Here is a 23,128-nt window from a genome sequence, read left to right as displayed (position 1 = left end):
AGAGGGAAATAGGGGAATAGAAATTGATATTCTCTAGGCCTTTTTTTCCCAATATTAATAAGGTCTGATATGACATATTCCTATGTTACACATACTTTTTATACAGATCTCTCAATCCTGTCATAATTGTATCATCTTCATAACAGATCTCCTCTAAACATACATTTAAGAAGGCTGCTTTTTCCATCTTTATTCTCTTTAGAGTCATTTTGTGGCCTCTATATTTTTATTTTCTTTCTTTAGCATTGAGGTGTTCAAGTCCACAAGTGTTGACTCCACTAGGTTTGATAAAGAAAACAGTTTGCTTAAAAGTTTTTTTTGCAAATATTTTCAACTTTTCTTTTTTTGGATACTGCTTCCATTTTCATCCTTGAGCACACTTGGGATGACTTTCTTTATTTTGATATCCTTTCTTTAAGCTTTCTTTAAATTGGTTTTAGTTATCATTGTTTCTATTTGCTTTATACATCAATTCTCTCTCCAATCATCTGTCATCCTTCATAAGATCTTAGAGATGAGTTTATCTTTTAACAAGATATTTTGTTTGTATCCATCTCTCTCTATTTGACATATAAATACAACATTTGCTGCTTAAGGTATTTTGGAGTTCTTTTGGGTTTTGTTTTGATCAATTTTCATTTGTTAAGCTACTGGATAAAATTATTTTATATGTAGTATTAATATCATTTCTCTCTTTGGTTTTCAATTACTTATTTAAATAGTTCAGTTATAAATAGTTGAATTATATATCATTTATTTTTCTCTGTATTCTTTCTCTTTACTTTTTATTAATTTCGAACTTATCTGTAATGAGTCAGTGTCCTAACTGTATTCATACAGCTGACTTAAAGTTAATTCCCAAGTTAATCAAATATCTTTCCTTGTCTTTTAAATAGAATAGAATGCCTTTTAAAATTATTTCTAGTGTTACTTGGTGCTAACAATATCTTCTGCCTACAAGTTTGTTTTAAAGAAGGTGCTCATGAGGCTCCTATGTAATCTATAAATGTTTAGGCGCTCTCCTTGTTTTTGAATAATGCTTTTTCACACATTTTTCTCTATCCTCATCTTTTCCCATCTTTATAATGATCAGAGTATATGTGTATTTGCTTTTTTAAAAATAATTAATTAATTTATTTATTTGTTTGGATTTATTTTTTTATTTTTTATTATAATAACTTTTTATTGACATAACCCATGCCAGGGTAATTTTTTTACAACATTATCCCTTGCACTCACTTTTGTTCCGATTTTTCCCTCCCACCCTCCACCCCCTCCCCTAAATGGCAAGCAGTCCTATATATGTTGAATATGTCGTAGTATATCCTAGATACAATATATGTGTGCAGAACCAAACAGTTTTCTTGTTGCACAGGGAGAATTGGATTCAGAAGGTAAAAATAACCCGGGAAGAAAAAAATGCAAACAGTTTACATTCATTTCCCTACACCCTTTGGGTGTAGCTGCTTCATCATTGATCAATTGAAACTGAATTAGGTCTCTTTGTCGAAGAAATCCACTTCCATCAGAATACATCTTCATACAGTATTGTTGTTGATGTATATAATGATCTCTTGGTTCTGCTCATTTCTGTGTGTATTTGCTTTGTAACATTTTGTGAAGTTTTTTTTTTTTTCAAAGGATTTTTTAGCAATTTATGTTATTCTATAAGCTGCACTTATTTTCAGGGTGGTTTTTGTAAGTGTTTTCCATTAATAGTCCAATAATGATAGCCAACTATTTTAAGAAATAATGAATGTTCAATAAAACTCGCTTCATGACTTTCCTTCTTTGCATCTCTAAGGAGTTAGCCATCCTTCTATTTAGCTGCAATTTTTTTTTTTAAACAAGAATGTCAAGATTGATATGATTCAGCTATTCTAGTAACATGTCCCTCTATTGAACATTGAACAAAATCTCACACTTGGATTATCAGCAATCAAATTAAACTATTAATGGCACAATTTTTAGTCCTTTTTGCTAGACATAAAGGGACAGATAGTGCTGAGAATTATAGAAGTGTAAGACTCTTGTGTACCAAGAAATATATGTGAGATATATATATATATGTAAATATATAATATATATATGTAAATATATATATATTATATATATCTCCAAATCACATACATAAAATACAAATATTTATGTTTGCCCTGTATAGAGACACACACATGTACACACACACAAATATATGTATTTGTGTGTAAATTACCAAGCGATCAGCCAGCTCATCTACAGTTAACCTGTCTATAGTTAGCTAGGTTTTTCCTCAGAAAACAGACTAGCTCTATTACAGATAGTATACCCTTTGAAGTATCAGTGTCACTTCCCTGTCCTAATGAGGCATCACATTATGATTTTGTGAAGGCAAAATAAACTCTAAAAGAAATGATTACATTAGCTTTTAAAGTTGGTGTTTCTCTGGGATAAAGGCAAGTTTGTCATAACATTTGATCTAGCATAGAACCATTGATTTTTCGTGACCTCCTCCTTGGAATGAGGAAATAGAAAAAGTGGTGTTGTGTTATCAAAATCCTTCTCAGCAGTGCAAAGGCAGAATAAATTACCTTTGGAGAAAATCATAGGCATTGTTCCCAAGACTTCTTGTCATGATTAGATAATCATGTTCCAAGTGCAAGTAAAGGCACCATATTCCTTAATTTTGCTTTATCTTTAGCCCCAAATTCTGGGACAAGGCACCCACCAATATATTATTTGCTCTGGAAAAAATGAATCACTGAAGAAAAATTATGAAATTAGGAATATCCACTGTGCATGACTCCCAAGTAATAGATGCAACTCCTTAAAAATAGACCAAGTTTTTATGATCTCTGAGAACTGTAATAATGTTGTGCCCTTTCCAGATGTGGTGCCTCTAGGTCTGCAAGGAATGATTTAATAGTCATCACCTTCTGCCCAACTATTGTGTAATTTCTCTCTGTTAGAGTTAATTCACATGAATTACTGACTACAAACAGGCTAACAGTCATGGAGTTTAGATCTTCCTCCTCCTTCACATGCTGCATGAGTGGGCATGTTGTTTTGTATTTCATATCATTTCTTTCAAGTCAGGCCTGTTCTTGGTAATTTTGAAACATTCACTGTTCAAGAATTTTTTTGTGGTGTATTTTTCTGTTCCTAATGTTGTAGGTATTGTGTATATTGTTTTCTTAGCTCTATTTACTTCCCTCTGTATCAGTTCATGGAGATCCTTCTATACTTCTCTGTATTTATCACAATCATCAATTCTTGTAGCACAGTAGTATTCTGTTGCATTCACAGAAAACAATTTAGTCATTCCCCACTTGAAGGATATCTACTCTGTTTCCCAATTCTTTGCTATCACAAAAAATATTGCTATAAAGCATGGGAACTTTCTCTCTTTTTTGGTAGATATTAAACAACCCCATTCTCCATTTTTCACACTTTCTCTTAGCTGCTTTTCAATACATGTGACTGACAGTACTGGCAAAGAGATAGATCTAGGCAGTTCCTGAGTATACAGTTTCGTGGCACACTTGCTCCCTTTGGCACCAGCAAGATCCATGAAAGGGTTTGTTTCCTCCTTGTTATAGTTCTGATGCTATTTCAGTTTCTCTCTTTGGTACTTGCTCCTTTGTAGGGACTTTGTACAGATCATGCACAGGTCTCCCAAGGTTTATATGAAGCATCTCTCTCTTTCATCCCAAAATCTACATTATCCCTCATGTACATAAAAATGGCAGACCTCTGAATAAGATGTGGTGAGGGGCTGACCTGCACAGCTGATATGAAAGGCTGAATGAAGTAAATTGTGAAAGCTGTCTCACAAGGTAGAGACCGTATTCTAAAGACTGAGTGAAGCATGGCTGTGTCTCAGGGCCAAGTTTCTTTTTCCAGAAATCACCTGGTTTACAAAGAGTGGGACCTTTTCTTTGCGAGACTAAGTTGGGGCCACCTTGGCACCCAAACTCCCAAATAAGATAATTTAGCAATCCTAAAGATATAGTTGGGTTGAAAGTTTTTCCTCATTTATGATTTAGAATATGAGATCATTTGTCCTGCCTAATTAGGGCAAAGATCCAGCTTATAGGGAGTGTTAGCTCAGACCTCTATATAATTCTTGTCTGTTAGCTGGGGCTTACCTCTCCTTGCCTGTGGAAAGGAAGATGCCCTTTCTTGCGAGATTATAATAAAATTCCTTTTTGCTTTTGCCTTGAGAAATCTCCTTAATTTATTTGAGCCATTGGTCTTGTCCCACACAGTTTATGGGGGCTCATACAGGATCATATGGCCTGGTGAGTGTGCAAGGTCTTAAAAGCTATCAGGATGGCACCCTGCTTTGCTTTAGGCAGCCTGGGAATTTATGGGACCTTTCCCAGCTTCCAAGGTCAAATGGCCCAAGGAGGAGAGACTCAAAGGAAAGCAAAAGTCAGTAAATTCTATGGGAAATCCCAAGTGGCAGGAATTGGGCATGGCGTCAGTCAGGCAACTTTCATGCACAGAACACTAAAGGATAAGTGACCTGTGAGACCCTTGCGTCAATCTTTGAGTTGACAGGCTCTGGAGAAGTGCCTAACTCTGGACAGGGTGAGTGAGTGTTAAGGAGTCACCCTCTGTTGCTGGTTTGGAAAAAATCAGGCTGAGCTGGAAAAATAAGATCTTTAAATGTACATAGAAAGGTTAGTGGAAAAGTTTAAATATGTATGAATGAGAATAGACTGAAAGGGATTAGAGAGTTTGAGAACTTTTGGGGAAAATAGAAAAGCATTATGCTACCACTTAAAAAAATAAATTTATTAATGAAATGAAAAATGACATTTCTGTGGACCCAGAACTGGCCAATTTGAGTCTGCAGAAATAATTGTTATAGAAGTGTAAAACAAATAAACAAAAACCATTTTAGCAGATTCTGGGATTTTTGAGAATAAGTTTTAAGTTACTTGGCCCTATCAGCTAAATTGAATTGGTCTATTGTGTTTTTAAGGAGGCCTAATTTGCATGATTAAAATCCTTTTGAAGGAAACTGCCCAAGGAAAACTGTTATGGGCCAGAACTTGAAACAAAAAACTCACGGGAATTGATGGAAACAATGCTTGTGTGCTTGGGTTTGCACCTTTGAGAGTTCACACATTAGTTCACAAGTTTGGGAGATTCACAAGTCAGAATTTAGTATGAGATTCACAAGAATGAGATTCACACCTCCCATAATCCCACTCTCAGAGGAGGAGTCAACCTTTGAGTTTACACCTCTAAAAGAGCATAAAAGGAGCTGAGTTAGTGTAGTGAGTTCAGTTCAGAAGATTGCCAGGAGTCGGAGTGGAAACTGAGGCAGAAGCTGACAGAGGCAAAAGACTAGCAACGAGAGCTCTTGGAACCAAAGAAAGCTAACTGGGCTATTTTGGAAGAGACAATAAAAAATTGGATTTTAACTCCTGGCTGTATTTGGGGCAATTATTGACCTGAACTGAAACTAAGGCTGCCTCCAGAAAACCTCCCCAAGAAACCTGCTCCCAGAGAACCATCATATTTTAGAAAATGAAGAGAACACTACAGAAAACAAAACAAAACTGCTCCCTCTCTGGCTTTCCCTAGCTTTTCAGGTTTGTGGAACCTTTCTTGGCTAGGGAAGTGTCCCGGGACGACCTAAATTTTTCTGGGGTTTGCACTGGTACCCCCAACATCTTTGACATGGGCCCCCTCACCAGCATGTCTGGCAGAGAATGAGACAGCTATTGGCCCACAGATCTGTAGCAGGTACCTAAGTCCAAATTTCTCTGATCCTCTTCCTCGGGGGATTTTAGAGTCTGTCAATTTCTTAAAGCCCTGTGGTTGGATTTGAAAGGACAGTTTTCTGCTACCTTAAGTTTTGGGATTGTGTGTTTACAATGGAATTTTGATTCTGAAATTGTAGGGAATAATTACAATTAACTCTAAAAGTACGAACTTGTTTATTCTGGTATAAGAATCTAGAAATATGTGCATTGATATTAAAGTATTGTTACTAGAAATTTATATCTGTATTAGATTTGAAGTTAAAAATTTTGGTTCTTTAGGAACTCACCTAAAGAAATTACATGTTTGTATCTCCTAATTAGATGAGATATATTTAAGCTACTGTGTTGCTTGCTAAATTGTAAATTGGGTAACTTGTAAAACTTGTATGAGCCACAGCTTTAACATTTTGTTGGCCCAGCTGGATATGTAGCATAAATTTTGTGAAATTTGATCCAAGGCTATTTAGAATATTAATCTTAAGGTTTGTAAAAAGTAAGATAACTTGGCATATAGGGATCTGAAAGGTGTGTAATGTGTCTAAAAATAAATAAGAAGTATTGAAGAGGTGTCCCCTGGAGAGAGAGGGAACCTGGTGCCAAAATATTTAGGTTAGGCTTTAATGAAATGACACCAGTAGGGAAACAGAGATATAAGGGGATAGTGGAAGCTTTCCCCTGAGCTCTGCCGCTTAGAGGAGTTAGTGGAATAACATTGGAACAAATTGTACCTAAGTATGGATTGATAGAGATAATTAATTCTGTTAAAGAAATATATTTTACTTTTAAGGTTTTATAAAAAATAATCAGGAGGGATTGCAAATGAGTGTCAATTCACCTGGGCATCTGCCCTCATCTAGGAAAATGGAAAGAATGAATCAGATTCTTAAAAAAACTGATTACTAAATTGATGTTACAGACTAGATTGCCTTGGACCAAATGTTTGCCTATTGCTTTGTTAAAGAATTTGAATTGTCTCCAGAAGTGATCCTGGTACTCTCCTTATATGAGATGAGTTTATTCTATTTGGGAGAAGACAGAGAAAGACCCACTTTTGAAATAAAGGATAAGTTTTTTAAGGAATTATATACTGGCTATGTCCTCATCCCTTTTTAGCCCTTAGGAGACAGTAATTGCTGACCCTGGCAACACTTTTGGAGTTTGCAGTTTGCAGGAGAGTGGGCACTTACTAAGTGCTGGAAGAAGCAGAGTGAGAAGGACTTTACCAGACTTGACAGATGACTGAAAGTGCGGAGGGCCGTTCTTCTGGAGAGCGTCCAGGAAGGGGGGCCGCCTCTCACCCGGAGCGCAGCGCATGTTCGTGGGGCACCTGGTGCTAAATCATTCGTAGACGACCTGCTTCTGGGTTGGGGAAGAACCTTTCATAATTCCCTTTTGCCAATAAGATAAAGCATAAACTCCTTCATTCATTTAAAACTCAATATGTTCTGACTAAAATTTACTTTCCCATATTCTGTCACATATTTTTGCTCCAGTTACAAAATTATAACTCGGGTCTCCTCAATAGAGAAACTCTAGGTAGTGAACTGAAACTGTAACAATGCATAACAAAATTTCATAATAATGTTACATTAATTATGTTACATTATATTCTACTACTACAGCATTCCATAACAAAACTTGACTGTAATATCAATCAACCATTTGACTAATTAATACTGACAGACTACTGATATTTTAGAACATTGTTTCTTTGAACGAATTAGATTTTATGATATTGTTTCATCTGATTATCTTTGTTAGAAGGGCTTGTAGAAGTTATGTCATCCAACTTCTCCTTCACTATAGGAAATGCCTCTATAACATTCCCATCTGATAATTCACTTTATCTAGGACACTTCCATTGATAGGGAGCTCACTATAATACAAAGTAGCCTATTCCATTGGCATGTGTGGCCTTCCTCCCAGAGTGCTCCTCTCGGACCCCAGTCAATGTTCTGGAGAAATTCCTTCAAGCTCTAAGAGCTTCCTCTATATATATGATCTCCCAAAGGTTAACTTCTCCTCCTGGAGAGAATGGGATTCTGGGTTATCTCCAAGAGTGCTCTCTGGCCCTAAGAACTTCAAGGGAAGTGAGAACACAAGCATTATTTCTATCAGTTGTACTTAGTACCTTGTTTCAAGTTCTGGCCCAAAATATCTCCTAAGATCATATCAATCATATTGAACCATGCCAAATTAGATAATTATTGTCTCTATCAACTCTAATGGCTTAACACTTTATAAAGATTCCAACAGGTAACCTACTCCAATTATGGAGGACATAACTGGTAGGGATGATTGGTCCTGCTACCTGAGCCCAAGAAAAAAACTACCCAGGAAAGAGATGTCTCTGGAAGGCCACTTAGTGGGGTCCTCCTATTCCTAATCTGTATTATGATTAGAATGAAGGGCAAAAAATGGAGGGAATTGGCTGGATGATAGGTTAGACTCTGATAATGAAGCCGATCAGGAAGTTGAAGAAATGTTCAAATTTTGGTGTGAGAAGCTTCAACTAATGAAAGAGAAGGGGGATTTGAATGAAGTGAATTGTGAAAGCTGTCTCACAAGATGGAAATAGTGTTCTAAAGACTGAGCAAAGGTTGGTTGTGCCCCAGGGCCAGGTTTCTTTCTCCAGACACTACTTGGTTTATAAGAGGACTTTTTCTTTGCTACCTTGACATTGAAACTCCCATATAAGGTTATTTAGTAACCCTAAAGAGTGATTGAGTTGAAAGTTTTTCCTCGTTTATGACTTAGAATATAAGTTCATTTGTCCTGGCTAATCAGGGCAAAGATCCAGCTTATTGGGAGTGTTACCCCAGATCCCTATATAATTCTTGTTTGTTAACTGGGCCTTTCCTTTCCTTGCCTAATTGCTTTTCTCCCTGTCTCACAAGATCATAATAAAATTCCTTTCTGCTTTTGCCTTGAGAAATCCTTTTAATTTTATTTGATTTATTTGAGCCAGTGGTCTTGTCCCACACAATACTCATCCTTGATTTGAATGAAATGAAAAATCCTTTACAAATTCAATTTAGTATCAATTACAGCCCCTAAGATTCTTTAAGATATTTGAGACCAATTGAAGCAAGTGTTACATGCATGATAGCTAGGTGGAATAGTGGATACATAGTGAACTGGGCCTGGAGTCAAGAAGATCTCAATTCAAAACTGTTCTCAGAATTTACCAGCAATGTGACCTTGGGCTTTAACTTAACATGTCTGCCTCAGTTCCTGCCTCTGTAAAATGGGAAAAATAATAATAATAATACTGACCTCCCAGAATTATTGCAATGATAAAATTAAATAATATTAGTAAAGTTCTTTGCAAACTTTAAAGAACCATATAAATATTAGCTGGTATCATTATTACTATTATTATTATCTTATACATCCCTGATACCTGATGCATACATTTCTTTCCACCTTTCCTTAACTTGGGTAACTAAAGTTTAACCTGGTTCTATATCCTTCTCATTTTGCATGTAATTAATTACTATGTTTCTAAAGCATAATGAGGACTAATCTCAAAGTATTCCAGCAAAGTTTATACTCCTTTTTCTTCTTAAGTAGCCTGAGTGAATGCAGCTCCCTTGGGGATAGAAATGTCAGTATACTCTCTCAAGGAAAATGGCCCAACCTACTTCTTTCCCACCTCCACAATTAGGTTGTTGTACTTCACTTTGAACACTCTTTCTCTCCAATCTGATTTAGGAAAATTTCAGGCAGATCCCTAGGGATATGCATACTTTGGGATTTACTGAGAAATGGTAATCCCTCCTGAGATGATTTGAATAATCCCACACTGAATCTGCTGAGAATAAATTGAGGAATATAGTCAGAGAGTGTTTTCTCAGTCCTTAGACCAGTTCAGAACAGGCTTGGGGGGGGGGGGGGGGGGGGGGGGGGGGGGGGGGGGGGGGGGGGGGGGGGGGGGGGGGGGGAGAAGGAGAGAAGGGGAAGTAGGTTCAGCCTCAATGCCAGGAAGTAAGGACATTGTGGGAAGGTTTCAGTCACCCAAATGCAAATAAAGTTAATACTGCTGTGCTTCATACACCTCGAAGGAAAGAAGTTGATGTCTAAGGGAAAGCATTCAGTTGGTTTTGGGAAAACTCACAATTACCACAAACATCCCCTCTCATTCTTCAGACTTCAATCTCCCCTTCTCTCCTGGCTTCCTACAAATATGGCGAAGTTGCCCAAACTTAGAAACTCCTCACTACAGCTATCACCCCTCAAATAATCACCTGGTAGTTCTACTTTTCACAGCCAAATTCTTAGAAAAAGTTATTTTTATTAATTCCACTTCTCTCAATTTGTAATCCTTTACAATCTGGTATCTGATGCCAATATTCTCTCCCAAGATACTAAAATTCTTCTTTAATTTAATTAATGACTTTTCTCAATTTCCTTTTTCCTCCCTGCGGCATTTGTCCTCTTAGTCCCTTTTTTCTTCTCTGGGATTTTTGGTGTACTTCTCTCTCTTAATTCTCCTGTCTTTTCTCAAATCTCTTTTCTTATTCCATTATCACATACCTATTTGTGGTTCACACACTCACTTGGTGACCTCATCAACTCCTGTGGGTTGACGTTATGTAGATGAAGCTCAGATCTATTTTTGTAGTCCCATATTTTTCCTGGATTCTGGTCTTTCATCATTAAACTGCCTATTGAATATTTCAACCTCAGTGCCCTATAGATATCTCAAATTCAACACAGACAAAATAGAACTCTTGCTCTTTCCTCCCAAGATCCATCCCATTTCTCTATTTCTTTTTTGTGTGGAAAAATGAAGAACTTACAGATTAAGCACATATTGATCAGAGACTGTTAGCTAAAGTAGATCAAGCCTATAAACCCCAGTTTAGATAAGTTTAGATAAGACCTAGACTGCATTCCATTATCCAAAGAAGGGATTATGGGCCGAAGAAGCTGTATATCACCTTGTCTACTGCATTCCACTGACCACATAGGAGAATAAAGGTTTATGTGATCAATCACAACCTATAGAGGGTGGGATTTTGGAGGTTCTTTGTTTGAAATGAATAAAAGCTGTGAAAATTTTCAAGGGAGTGACTCTCTCCTGCTGTGAATTTGGCTCACGGACCAGGATGGGGTCCACTTCTCCAGATTCTAATAAATAATTCTGCTTTCTATGAGTGATCTCTGAATAGTCAATTTGGGTAGGTCTTTTTGTCCCAAACATTTTCATGGTACTATGAGCCTTCCAGTTTCTAGAAGCATTATCGTTGGCTTTTCCCACCCCTGCTAGCATGATTAATAGAATTATTAGCTACCCAGAGACTTAAGTGTGTCAAACTTATCTGCCACAATATTAAGTACCTAATAAATGCTTAATAATTATTATTAATAAAATTATTAGTTGTTTACATGATGGTTTAGGAGTAAGTGAAATCTTTGTTCTTGGATAAGTCACTAAATGTGGTTTATTGTGTTGGGGGAGGGGGGTATAATGGGGAAGGAATTCATTATATATCCTACTGCTTGGCCATTTACTTTCCATAAAATACTTGATCCGTTACAAAACAGGATGGTCATAAGAGGAAATTGGTATCCATCTGGAAAATTGTTGTCAACCTTCAGATTTCTAGGTCAAAGCACAAGCCAAAAATACTTTGATATCTACAAAGTAACCTGTATCCTCTGTGTCATGAGCATCTCTGATCCATTAACTTTAAATTTTACTACCTTTTAATTTCCTTGTCAACTAATAAGTGGCCTATAAATAAATAATTCCACCAATGAAGCCAGTATTTTAAAAATTTGTGATTTCTCTAGATCAAAGGAATTATTTTATATTACATATATCTCCTATTCTTAAATTACTTGGTTTGTAATTCTTCCCTGATGAGGATAGTTTTTAAATTGTGTATATAAAGCAAAATTTTACAAATTAAACAACATTTAAAATAAATTAGAATTCATTGTTTTGAAAAAAAGTTCTTTTCAAAAAGTATCTATGACTCATGTTGTCAACTTTACAAAATTTTAAATGATCAGTTCTTTAAATCCAGGTTTTCCTGCACCAAATTTACTTTAGAATGAATTTTTTGGTTTCCTTGAAAGTGAGATATGCCTGTACTATAATTGAATTCTCTATGTTCTGCTTAGGGACTGAAGTAAGGGATGAATTTGGTGGTATTTGGGTATCTCTGGATATGTCTTTAATATAATATTTTACTGCATTACAAAGCTAAATACCAAAGATTTTGAATTGTGTGCTACATTTATAGTATTTGTAATTATTATTATCTCCATTCCCCATTAGCACAGATAACTGAGAGTTTAAAGGATCATAGATTATATCTGTGGGGCAGCTAGGTGGAACAGAAAATAGAGTGCCAGGCCTAGATTAAGGAGCACTTCTCTTCCTGAGTTCAAATCTGGCTTTATACACTTACTAGCTGTCTGCCCCTGTTTGCCTCAGTTTCCTCATTTGTAAAATGAGTGGGAGAAAAATTTTTACAGGGGAGGAAACTAAGACCCAAATGGGTTAACAGGTTTGCCCAAGGTCATACAGGTTAAGAACTGAAATTTTCTGACTCCAAATCTAGAAGGAAATTTCTTTTTACTGGGTACCATGCTGCCCACCTTGATTGTATGTAAGTGTTCAATAATCAAATGGTTCCCAAATGATTTAAGACAAATTGGGTATTTCTTGGGATATGTGATTACAATTAATTCCTGATTGAATGAGAGTTTATTTCAAGTATTTCGAGTGATACGGAGTGATAATATAAAAGCACTTCCCAAAAATATATATTTTTTAAAATTGTGAAATTGAATTTTAGAGATGGACCTGAAATGCCTTTGTTTTGCAGATAAAGACTACTATTCAAAAAGTAGAATTTCCACTGGTCAAGGCAGAATTGGAAGCAATTGATGTGAAGTTACAGTCAGCTGAAACAACATTGTTTTGGAATGGCGAAGGTACTGAGGCAATGACTTCACATTGGTTGAATTTGATATCCTAAAGAACCCATTGATTTGTTTCTTTTTTTAGCAAAATGAAAAAATTAAAAAGCAAAAAAAAAAAAAAAAAAAAAATCTTGTTTTCAAAACTCAGCTTTAGAAATATGTTAGGCAAAATGTGTGGTACAGGGAAAGGTGAGCCCCAGGAAAGGAGCACCAGGACTATGACCATTTTGTGGAGTCACTGTTAGACCAGTAGAAGACCATGAGCATAGGAACAACACTAGAAAAAGAAGCATAATCCATACCTTACTCATACCCTAGAACTCCACTGACCAGTACTCATAGACTTGCCCTATTTACAACTCCATTATAATTATAATTTTTATAAATCTATTATAATTTTTTAACTCCTGATAATAAAATCACTTAGATTTTTCTTCTGGGATGCTAAGTGGTAACAGCTTAAGAGGTTAAGACAATTCTACACACTGATTCAGTTCAAAAAGAACCTGTTTAATGTAATATTGCTTTTAGGAATAGGGACTTCCTTTTTTTAAAGAAACATTCTTTACCTTCTGGTTTTAGCAGGCTACCCAGCTAGGTAATCTGTAATCAAAGGATAGGAATAATGTGGGCATAATGCTTAGTAAAAAGTTTTATATGATAGTAATGACATTCTCTAGTTTGCTGTAATTTGGTCTTGAACTGGAGGTATTTTATTTTTTATATCCTGATGGGTCATTGCTTATTTTGAAGCCCTGAGAGTTGATCAACAGTGTCCTCTGATTTCCTCAAAACAGAAACAAGTGGTTACTGACCCACTGTGATTCATTCATATGCTGGAAGCTGCCTTTCCTTTAGCCAAGATGGGTTTTGTTGAGCCCTCAATCCATTCTCTCTGAGAAAGAAATGTGCTTCAGTTGTACTTGAGGAGTTTCATCTCTTGAAGTGGGTTTTATCTGTGTTGTGCCCTAAATAGTGGGATGGTTTTTCAGAGTATTCTTGTCCTTGGAAGGACTAAAAAAAAAAAAAAAAAAAAGGGCTTCACCTTGTTAAACCAGGTAGTGCAGTGGATAGAGCACTGAGCATAAAGTCAGGAAAGTGAGTTAAATTCTAGCCTGAAACAATTACTAGAGATATGTAAATATCTCTTAATATGTAAAAGGAGAATGATAATAGCACTTATCTCTCAAGGTTGTGAGTGTTAAATGAGATAGTAATTATAAAGTGGATTGATTCTTTTGTGAAACCAAAATGGGTCATGTTTTACTTCAGGGAATGTTACCTCAAACTCAAATTGGAAAACTCAAACCAGGGAAAGACCTTAGCTTAAAAAGGCCAAAATTACCCAATGCATCCCAGGCCACAGCCAGTTATCCTGATCCACGTCTTATCACTGGACTCTGATGATTGGAGCAAAGAATGGGGCTAATCACTTTGCACATCTCTTGCCTCACTCAAATCCAATTTACTTGCAAGTCAAGACATCATCTCATTGGTGATATCTTTTCAAGAATTAAGAACCAACAGCAACAAACAATTGTAAAGTGCCTTGGTACAGTGCCTGGCACACTACTTGTGGGAGTTCCCTTTGATGCTGTGTAAGCAGGAGACATGACTTCTAAGACCACTCTCTCACTCTTTGAGGTCAGGGAATTGTCACAAGCCACATGTGGGCAGAAGTATTATACATATTTCATCTTTTTTGAATTAAATTGAATTTAATCTCATAGCATAATCCCCTTGTTTTATCAACTGATCAGCAAGCATTAAGTTTTTATTACATACCAGGCACTATGCTAGCCATTATATATATTACATTATATAATTATACAATATTTACATTACATTATATTATATATATTAAAATATATAATGTAACAAATTAGATATTTTAGCTATAGATATATTTTTATATTATATATTAAAATATTAATATATTTTATATTATAAAATGTACCTATCATATTTATTATTTATTGTATGATTTATATTATTATACCTATATTATTTAATATATCACATACATTATTATGTTATATCATATTACATAAAATTTACCCATGGTAGATATGAAATATAAAATAATCATATGAAATATATTTTATATTAAATGTATTTTATTAGATGGTATATTTAACATCATATATTATATAAAATGTATCTATATGTGTATATATATTTAGATATATACACATTATATATATGTATATCTAGATATACACATATACACATTATATACACATTTTATATATGTGTGTATATATATGTATATATGTATGTATGTATATAGACTCAAATGAATCATATTTAGTCCTAGGAGAGCCTCATCCCAGTAAGAGGACTAAGACATTTTTTCTCTCATACTCTCTGAATTATTCTTCTCCTCTCCCCAGATAGTCTAGAAAAATCTTTTAAATATAACACCCATGTATGGATCATGTATAAATTTTCCTTTAATTCTAGTAAGTTATTCTATGCACAAAATAGATATAGATATAGGAAAGTTCTTTTTTCTACCACCACAAAAGAAATGCTTAAAACACAAAATATGAATGTGTGTATTAACAGATACTTAGAACAATAATACATCACCTAGTATGTTCTTGTGAAAGAGGGCCTCTGCTGAGCAGACATTTCCCTCAACTTTTGTCAGGTAGTAGGAAGCATGCTTCATTATCAGTCTGTCTTGATCATTGCATCATCTTTCAAAATTGAAATGTTCACTTCTCAAGTTCACCATGAGCTCAGAGAAAGAAACATAAAATATTTAAAGGCAATCTGGATCAGGAGGTCACTTCTCAGTCTCACTTGGTCAATCACCTATTCTTGGGGGTTGAGAAAACAAATTGAGTCACTGATTTATTGGAAGTTCATGAGAAAACAGGAAGAATTACAAGTTATATGCTCAAAAGAGAAGGAGAGAGTTATTTTCTACAGGACTAATAGCTTCTTGAGGTGGAGAGTGCCTCTTCCTGGCTCAGTTGTCAATCATCTTAGACACAGCTCCCAATCAAAAGGATTGAAGTGAAGTGAAGTCCTAGTCAAAAGGACAGACTGGGAGTGATCCTTTTGCAAAGGGCTTATATACTCTCTTCAATTAAGTATTTCCTGTCTCCAACAAAGTCAACAGGCAGGACTGCCTTTAATACATTTTGCCATATCCCCATTTCTGAAAAATAATATTTTTTTTAATTGTAGCTTTTTCTTTACAAGATATATGCATGGGTAATTTTTCAGCACTGACAATTGCAAAACCTTTTGTTGCAATTTTTCCCCTCCTACTCCCACCCCCTCCCCCAGATGGCAGGTTGACCAATACATGTTATATATATTAAAGTATATGTTAAATACAATATATGTATACATGTCCATACAGTTATTTTGCTGTACAAAAAGAATTGGACTTTGAAATAGTGTACTATTAGCCTGTGAAGGAAATCAAAAATGCAGGTGGACAAAAATAGAGGGATTGGGAATTCTATGTAATGGTTCATAGTCATTTCCCAGAGTTCTTTCGCTGGGTGTAGCTGGTTCAATTCATTACTGCTCTATTGGAACTGATTTGGTTCATTTCTGGAAATTTTAATAGAAAAGGAAACTAATTCTATGAATATTTTAACTTTTTCTTAAAGGTGTATTTGAATATATTCAAGAGATGAGAGAAATCCTATATGACTTAGAGACCAGGATACAGAAAACAAAGCAAAATGTGGAAGGAATTATTCAGATTATGAATGTGAGTCAATAAGATACTTGAGGAGGATAAGAATGGGAGGTCCAAGGAAAAGGCTGAGGGAAAAGAATGCTAGATACAACAATAACGGGATCAGCACCAGCCCTGAAGTCAGGAAGACCTGAGTTCAAATGTGGTCTCAGACATTTATCACTTCCCAGCTGTGTGACCCTGGGCAAGTCACTTAACCCCAATCGCCTGGGGGAGGAAGGGGGGGGGAGGAGGTTGGGGTGGGTGAGCAAAAACAATGATGGGATCTTTAAACTTAAAGAGCACAAGAAGGATCTCCATACTACAGAAATCCAAAGTAACACACTGCCCTCCATCACTCTAATTATGAAACTGGGTTTATTATGGACAGTGGAAGTTTCTTACCACTGGATTGCTAACCTGTTCTAACCTTTTCTTTTCAGGATTGGTCAGCCAACCCTATGTTCGAAAGAAAGGACAACAAAAAAGAAACCCTTTTAGACTTGGACGGAAGGGTGAACAACCTTAACAAACGCTACACAGCAGTCAAAGAAGCTGGAGTGAAGATTCACGGCATGGTTGCAGTAAGGAAGCTAGAAAAATTCTTGGGAACATACCTAATTTCCATGTTAAAGAGGAAAAAGCCAAGATAAATATGATGGTGATATAGGACTAAAGATTTAGAGTGATTGTGGACTTGAGAAACTATCTAGCTCCCTCCCCACCCCCAACTTCTACCCGCCATTTTTTACAAGAGGGGAACCTGAAGTCTAGAAGTGAAGTAGTAAGTAATAAGTGATAAAGGCAGGATTTCAACTCGGGCCCTCTAAATCCCAAACCAGTGCTGTCATTGAATGAGCTATCATTCAAATAACTCAGTAAATTTGTGTTTAAATTAACAATAGCTATCTTATAAGATCTTAGATCTGAAGCTGAGAGGGAGCTTGGATACCATCTAATCCAATCCTTCCAATTTACAGATGAAGAAATTGAATCCTAGTAAATTTAAAAAAGCGTCCATAGTTACTCAATTGGTCCTCAAGTAATGGATAGAATACCAATTCTGGAGTCAGGAAGATTCATCTTTCTAAGTTCAAATTCAGTTTCAAACACTTACTAGCTGGGCAAGTCATTTGCTTCAGGTTTTCTCACCTGTAAAAATGAAGTAGAGAAGGAAATGGCAAACATTGTCTTTGCCAACAAAATTTCAAATGGATTATGAAGAGTCAGAAATGATTCAACAACAAATCTGTTCCTAAACCAATAATTCTTTCCAAGGTAAAATAAAGCCTTATTCTTGAGCTTTACTTCAAATCAGTTAGTACATTTACTTATTTATTTATTTTTTGCTGAAGCAATTGGGGTCACGCAGCTAGGAAATGTTTAGTGTCTGAGATCAGATTTGAACTCAGATCCTCCTGACTTCAAGGCTGGTGCTCTATCCACTGCACCACCTAGCTGCCCCCAGTATATTTCTTTTTTAAAATCAACAATTATCAAAGTTCAAGTTAGCATGTTTTCAAGCCTTAAAAATAGTTAACCATCCTAATTGTGCCATTGAAGCTATCCTGCTAATTGTTCCGATGGCTGAAACAGAGTTGACAGATTTTGTCATAAGTTGACAAAGGTAGAGCACATTCTCAGGGGTCAGAAGATCTTGTTCTACTAACATACACAAAAAGAAGACTCAATATGAATGTATTGGAAAGAACAATGAATCTGGAGGTAGAAGATGTGCTTTCAAATGCTGGCTCTGCTGCTATATGTGTGGCCTAAACAAAGTCTGTAGGCCTTTGATTCTCCTTAAAGTGAGACACCCTCTAACAACAGCAACAACAATAAATAATTCACATTTATATAATATTTTAATATTTGGAAAACACTTTATTATCTCACTTAATCCTCACAACCATGTGAGATAAGTGATTTGCTGCTGTAGTTGTTACTAACATTTCTATTTTAGAAATAAAGAAACCAAGATTCAGAAAAAGTAAGAAATTTGTCAGGATCACACAGCTAGTAGTTGTATAGAACACAATTTTTACCCAGTTTTTTCCTGCTCCCAAACTAGCACATTATCATAATGACACCTTAGAAAGTATTAGGACAATTAGCTCATTTTTTAACAAATCACTTTATCTCTCTGAGCTCAAGATTCCTTATTTCAAAAAAATTTTCTCTTTTTATTACCATGATTTGGATAAATATCCATAAAAACAAACATTTCCATGTACAAAGAAGAAGTTTCAAAAGATTATACATGACCCTTATAAATCTTTTACATATAGATTGGTTTTTAAAAATATATTAAATTTAGTACAGTAATTTCAGCAGCAACCTGCTTGCCTATCCTTCCTTCTGCTTTCTTCTGTGTATTTCATTTATATTTTTCCTTCTCTTTCTTTCTCCTTCCTTCCCTCTTTTTCTCTCCTCTCTCTCTCTCTCTCTCCTGGTATTATTCTCCCCCATTATCCCATTCTTCTCCCTACCCCCAAAGCTCTTCTTTGGAACTAATAAGTATAGTCAAAACTAATCTACACACTGATTACAGCTGAAAATGAATGCCCCATTCTTTACTTCTACAACATCACCTCTCTAACAAAAGGTAGGAAGAATGATCGTTTGCTTCTAGTGCTGATTGTCTGTTACATTGATCAAAGCTCTTAAATTTTTCACAGCTATTTTCCTTTATAATGTTTAACCACTGTACAGATTGTTCCACTTGTTCTGTTCATACTGCACACTCTGAATCTATACCTCTTTGTTATTTCTCACAGTACAACAATATTCCATTGCATTCACACACCATAGTTTGTTCATCCACTCCCCAATTAATGGGCATCCTCTTTGTTTTTTGTTCTTAGCTACAACAGAAAGTATTTCTATTTTTAAACAATCATAGGTCTTTTTCCTCTTTCTTGGTTGGTATTAATGGGCCAATAGGTATTCAGGTGAGTGATTTTTGGGGAGAATATGGTTTCAAATTGCTTTCCAAAATGGTTAGATTGGTTCACAGTTCCATCAGCAGTTCATTGGTTGGTCTGCTTCCCAGCAGCCTTTCCTACTATTGACATTTTGCTTTTTTTTTTTTTTTAAATCATGTTGGCTAATTTGATAATCTCTAAAACTCAGAGGTGTTTTAATTTGTGTTTTTTTTTATTATTAGTGATTTGGAGTCTTTTACATAGCTGTACTTACTTGCCTGTATTTATATCATTTTCCTTGAACATAAGATAAATTTGCTGCCAATATTTTTTGTTTCCATTTAAATGTTAACATTCTAATTATAACTATGTTGATTTTGTTTGAACAAAAATGAGTTTCCTCTTCTGTAAAAAAAATAGAGGTTTACCCTCTGAAGTTCTATATCCAGATGCCATGGTGATCAACCAAACATTGGGACATTTCATTGCTTGCTATGTAGAAATTATGCCATAGTGTTTACATTTGAATTGGGATGCTATTTTTGAACATCATGATGAGGGCATGGGATTTTCCACTGTTGTGTAAAATTTAAAAATTTCCTGTAGACGCCAAGACATTCCCTGGGATTTTTCTTGGGATTCTGATTCCTGCATCAGAGGCAACCTAAAAAATGTATGTTTTTTTTCCCTTCATAAATCTCCCGGTTCTGAACATTGCAGGCACAAGCTTCAGAAGGCCCTGCCTGAAATGTTAGCTGGGGAGGTAAAACAGCTATTCATCCGTTTCCATTACATAGTGTCATGGATTCATGAGAAGGTTTACCCAAGACATAAAACATTTCATAGAGAATTAAAGATGGGAATAAATCCAGAGCACAGTTCTCAACAGAGAAGAATATACCTAAGCAGAGGCACCATCATCAAGGAAAGCATAAAGATACCAAATGACTGGAAGCATGTGTTATGTGGGCAGCAAAGAGAGGAAATGATACCAAAGAAGGATGTCAGAAGGAAGGAAAGGGAAGGAGGAAGGCAATGAAGGGAATAAGTTTCATCTATTGCCTCATCTTGCAGAGGGGAAGCCCTACTCATGGTGACCCTTGGTCCTTGATCACTGTGATAATCAGTGTGATTTTAAGAAGCAGATTTAAAAAGTGATTTTGATTTTAAGAATCATGTGAACTTTTATATATATATATATATATATATATATATATATATATATAAAAGTTCACATGACTATATATCACATATATATGTACAATGTATATATACATAAATGTGTATGTATATGTGTATATGTATACACACACATATATAGAGAGACAGACAGACAAGGGAGAGACAGAGACAGAGATGAGAGAGAGAGAGAGAGAGAGAGAGAGAGAGATGAAGAGAGGAAGAGAAAGGGAGAAAAGAGAGAGAGGGTTTAGAAAGGGACATGAAGGGGAGAGAGGAAGGAGAAAGAGAGAGAGGTAGGAGGAGGGAGAGAGAGAAGAGAAGACAGAAGTTGCATTTATTAAGCACTGGGGATATAAATAAAACCACATAGTCCTGCCTTTTTTGTTTTTGTTTTTGTTTTGTTTTTTCTTTCTTTATTTTTTTTTATTATAGCTTTTTATTTACAAAACATAAGCATGGGCAATTTTTCAACACTGACCCTTGCAAAACCTTCTGTTCCAACTTTTACCCTCCTTTCCACCACTTCCTCCCCTAGATGGCAGGTAGTCCAAAACATGTTAAATGTGTTAAAGTATATGTTTTTTTTTTTAATTTTAAAAAAATTTTTTAAAAATCATAACTTTTTATTGACAGAACCCATGCCTGGTAATTTTTTTTTTTACAGCATTATCCCATGCACTGACTTCTTTTCTAACTCTTCCCCTCCCTCTTTCTACCCCCTCCCCCAGATGTCACAGTATATTCTAGATACAATATATGTGTGCAGAACCAAACAGTTCTCTTGTTGCACAGGGAGAAATGGATTCAGAAGGTAAAAATAACCCAGGAAGAAGAACAAAAATGCAAACAGTTTACATTCATTTCCTAGTGTTCTTTCTTTGGGTGTAGCTGCTTTTGTCCATCATTGATCTATTGAACTGAGTTAGATCTTCTCTTTATTGAAGAAATCCACTTCCATCAGAATACATCCTCATACAGTATCATTGTTGAAGTATATAATGATCTCCTGGTTCTACTCATTTCACTTAGCATCAGTTCATGTAAGTCTCTCCAAGTCTCTCTGTATTCATCCTGCTGATCATTTTTTACAGAACAATAATATTCCATAATATTCATATACACAATTTACCCAATCATTCTCCAATTGACGGGCATCCATTCATTTTCCAGTTTCTAGCCATTACAAAAAGGGCTGCCACAAACATTTTGGCACATAGAATCCCTTTCCCTTCATTAATATCTCTTTTGGATATAAGCCCAGTAGTAACACTGCTGAATCAAAGAGTATGAATAGTTTGATAACTTTTTGAGCATAATTCCAGATTGCTCTCCAGAATGGTTGGATTCATTCACAACTCCACCAAGAGTACATCAGTGTCCCAGTTTTCCTGCATCCCCTCCAACATTCATCATTATTTTTTCCTGTCATCTTAGCCAATCTGAAAGGTGTGTAGTAGTATCTCAAAGTTGTCTTAATTCGCATTTCTCTGATCAGTAGTGATTTGGAACACTCTTTCATATGAGTGGAAATAGTTTCAATTTCATCATCTGAAAATTGTCTGTTCATATCCTTTGACCATTTATCAGTTGGAGAATGGCTTGATTTCTTGTAAATTAGACTTAATTTTCTATATATTTTGGAAATGAGGCCTTTATCAGAACCTTTAACTGTAAAAATGTTTTCCCAGTTTGTTGCTTCCCTTATAATCTTGTTTGCATTAGTTTTGTTTGTACAAAGGCTTTTTAATTTGATATAATCAAAATTTTCTGCTTTGTGATCAAGAATGATCTCTAGTTCATCTTTGGTCACAAATTCCTTTCTCCTCCACAAGTCTGAGAGGTAAACTATTCTATGTTCCTCTAATTTATTTATAATCTCATTCTTTATGCCTAAATCATGGACCCATTTTGATCTTATCTTGGTGTACAGTGTTAGGTGTGGGTCCATGCCTAATTTCTGCCATACTAATTTCCAGTTTTCCCAGCAGTTTTTGTCAAATATTGAATTCTTATCCCAAAAGTTGGGTTCTTTGGGCTTGTCAAACACTAGATTGCTATAGTTATTGACTATTTTGTCTTGTGAACCTAACCTATTCTACTGATCAACTAATCTATTTCTTAGCCAATACCAAATGGTTTTGATGACTGCTGCTTTATAATATAGTTTTAGATCAGTTACAGCTAGGCCACCTTCATTTGATTTTTTTTTCATTAATTCCCTTGAAATTCTCAACCTTTTGTTCTTCCATATGAATTTTGTTATTATTTTTTCTAGATCATTAAAATAGTTTCTTGGGAGTCTGATTTATATAGCACTAAATAAATAGATTAATTTAGGGAGTATTATCATCTTTATTATATTTGCTCAGCCTATCCAAGAGCACTTAATATTTTTCCAATTATTTAAATCTGACTTTATTTGTGTGAAAAGTGTTTTGTAATTTTACTCATATAATTCCTGACTTTCCTTTGGTAGATAGATTCCCAAATATTTTATACTATTGACAGTTATTTTGAATGGAATTTCTCTTTGTATCTCTTGCTGTTAGATTTTGTTGATGATGTATAAAAATGCTGAGGATTTATGTGGATTTATTTTGTATCCTGCAACTTTGCTAAAG

At 35.3% G+C, this 23,128-nt stretch overlaps 1 protein-coding gene across 3 annotated transcripts in view; it reads left to right on the top strand.

Annotated features, from left to right (window-relative positions):
- The window catches only part of DNAH17 (dynein axonemal heavy chain 17), a 254,986-nt gene that overhangs the window by 28,479 nt on the left and 203,379 nt on the right, over nucleotides 1–23,128 (top strand). For all 3 annotated transcript variants that reach the window (XM_031965574.1, XM_031965573.1, XM_031965572.1), the window contains 3 exons: nucleotides 12,602–12,710; nucleotides 16,331–16,434; nucleotides 16,845–16,985. In XM_031965574.1, the coding sequence (XP_031821434.1) occupies nucleotides 12,602–12,710; nucleotides 16,331–16,434; nucleotides 16,845–16,985 (354 nt within the window). The remainder of the gene's footprint in view (nucleotides 1–12,601; nucleotides 12,711–16,330; nucleotides 16,435–16,844; nucleotides 16,986–23,128) is intronic.

The sequence above is a fragment of the Sarcophilus harrisii genome, chromosome 4 (assembly GCF_902635505.1).
Source record: "Sarcophilus harrisii chromosome 4, mSarHar1.11, whole genome shotgun sequence".
Taxonomy (NCBI): Eukaryota; Metazoa; Chordata; class Mammalia; order Dasyuromorphia; family Dasyuridae; genus Sarcophilus; species Sarcophilus harrisii.
This window is presented reverse-complemented; position numbering and strand designations above follow the sequence as displayed.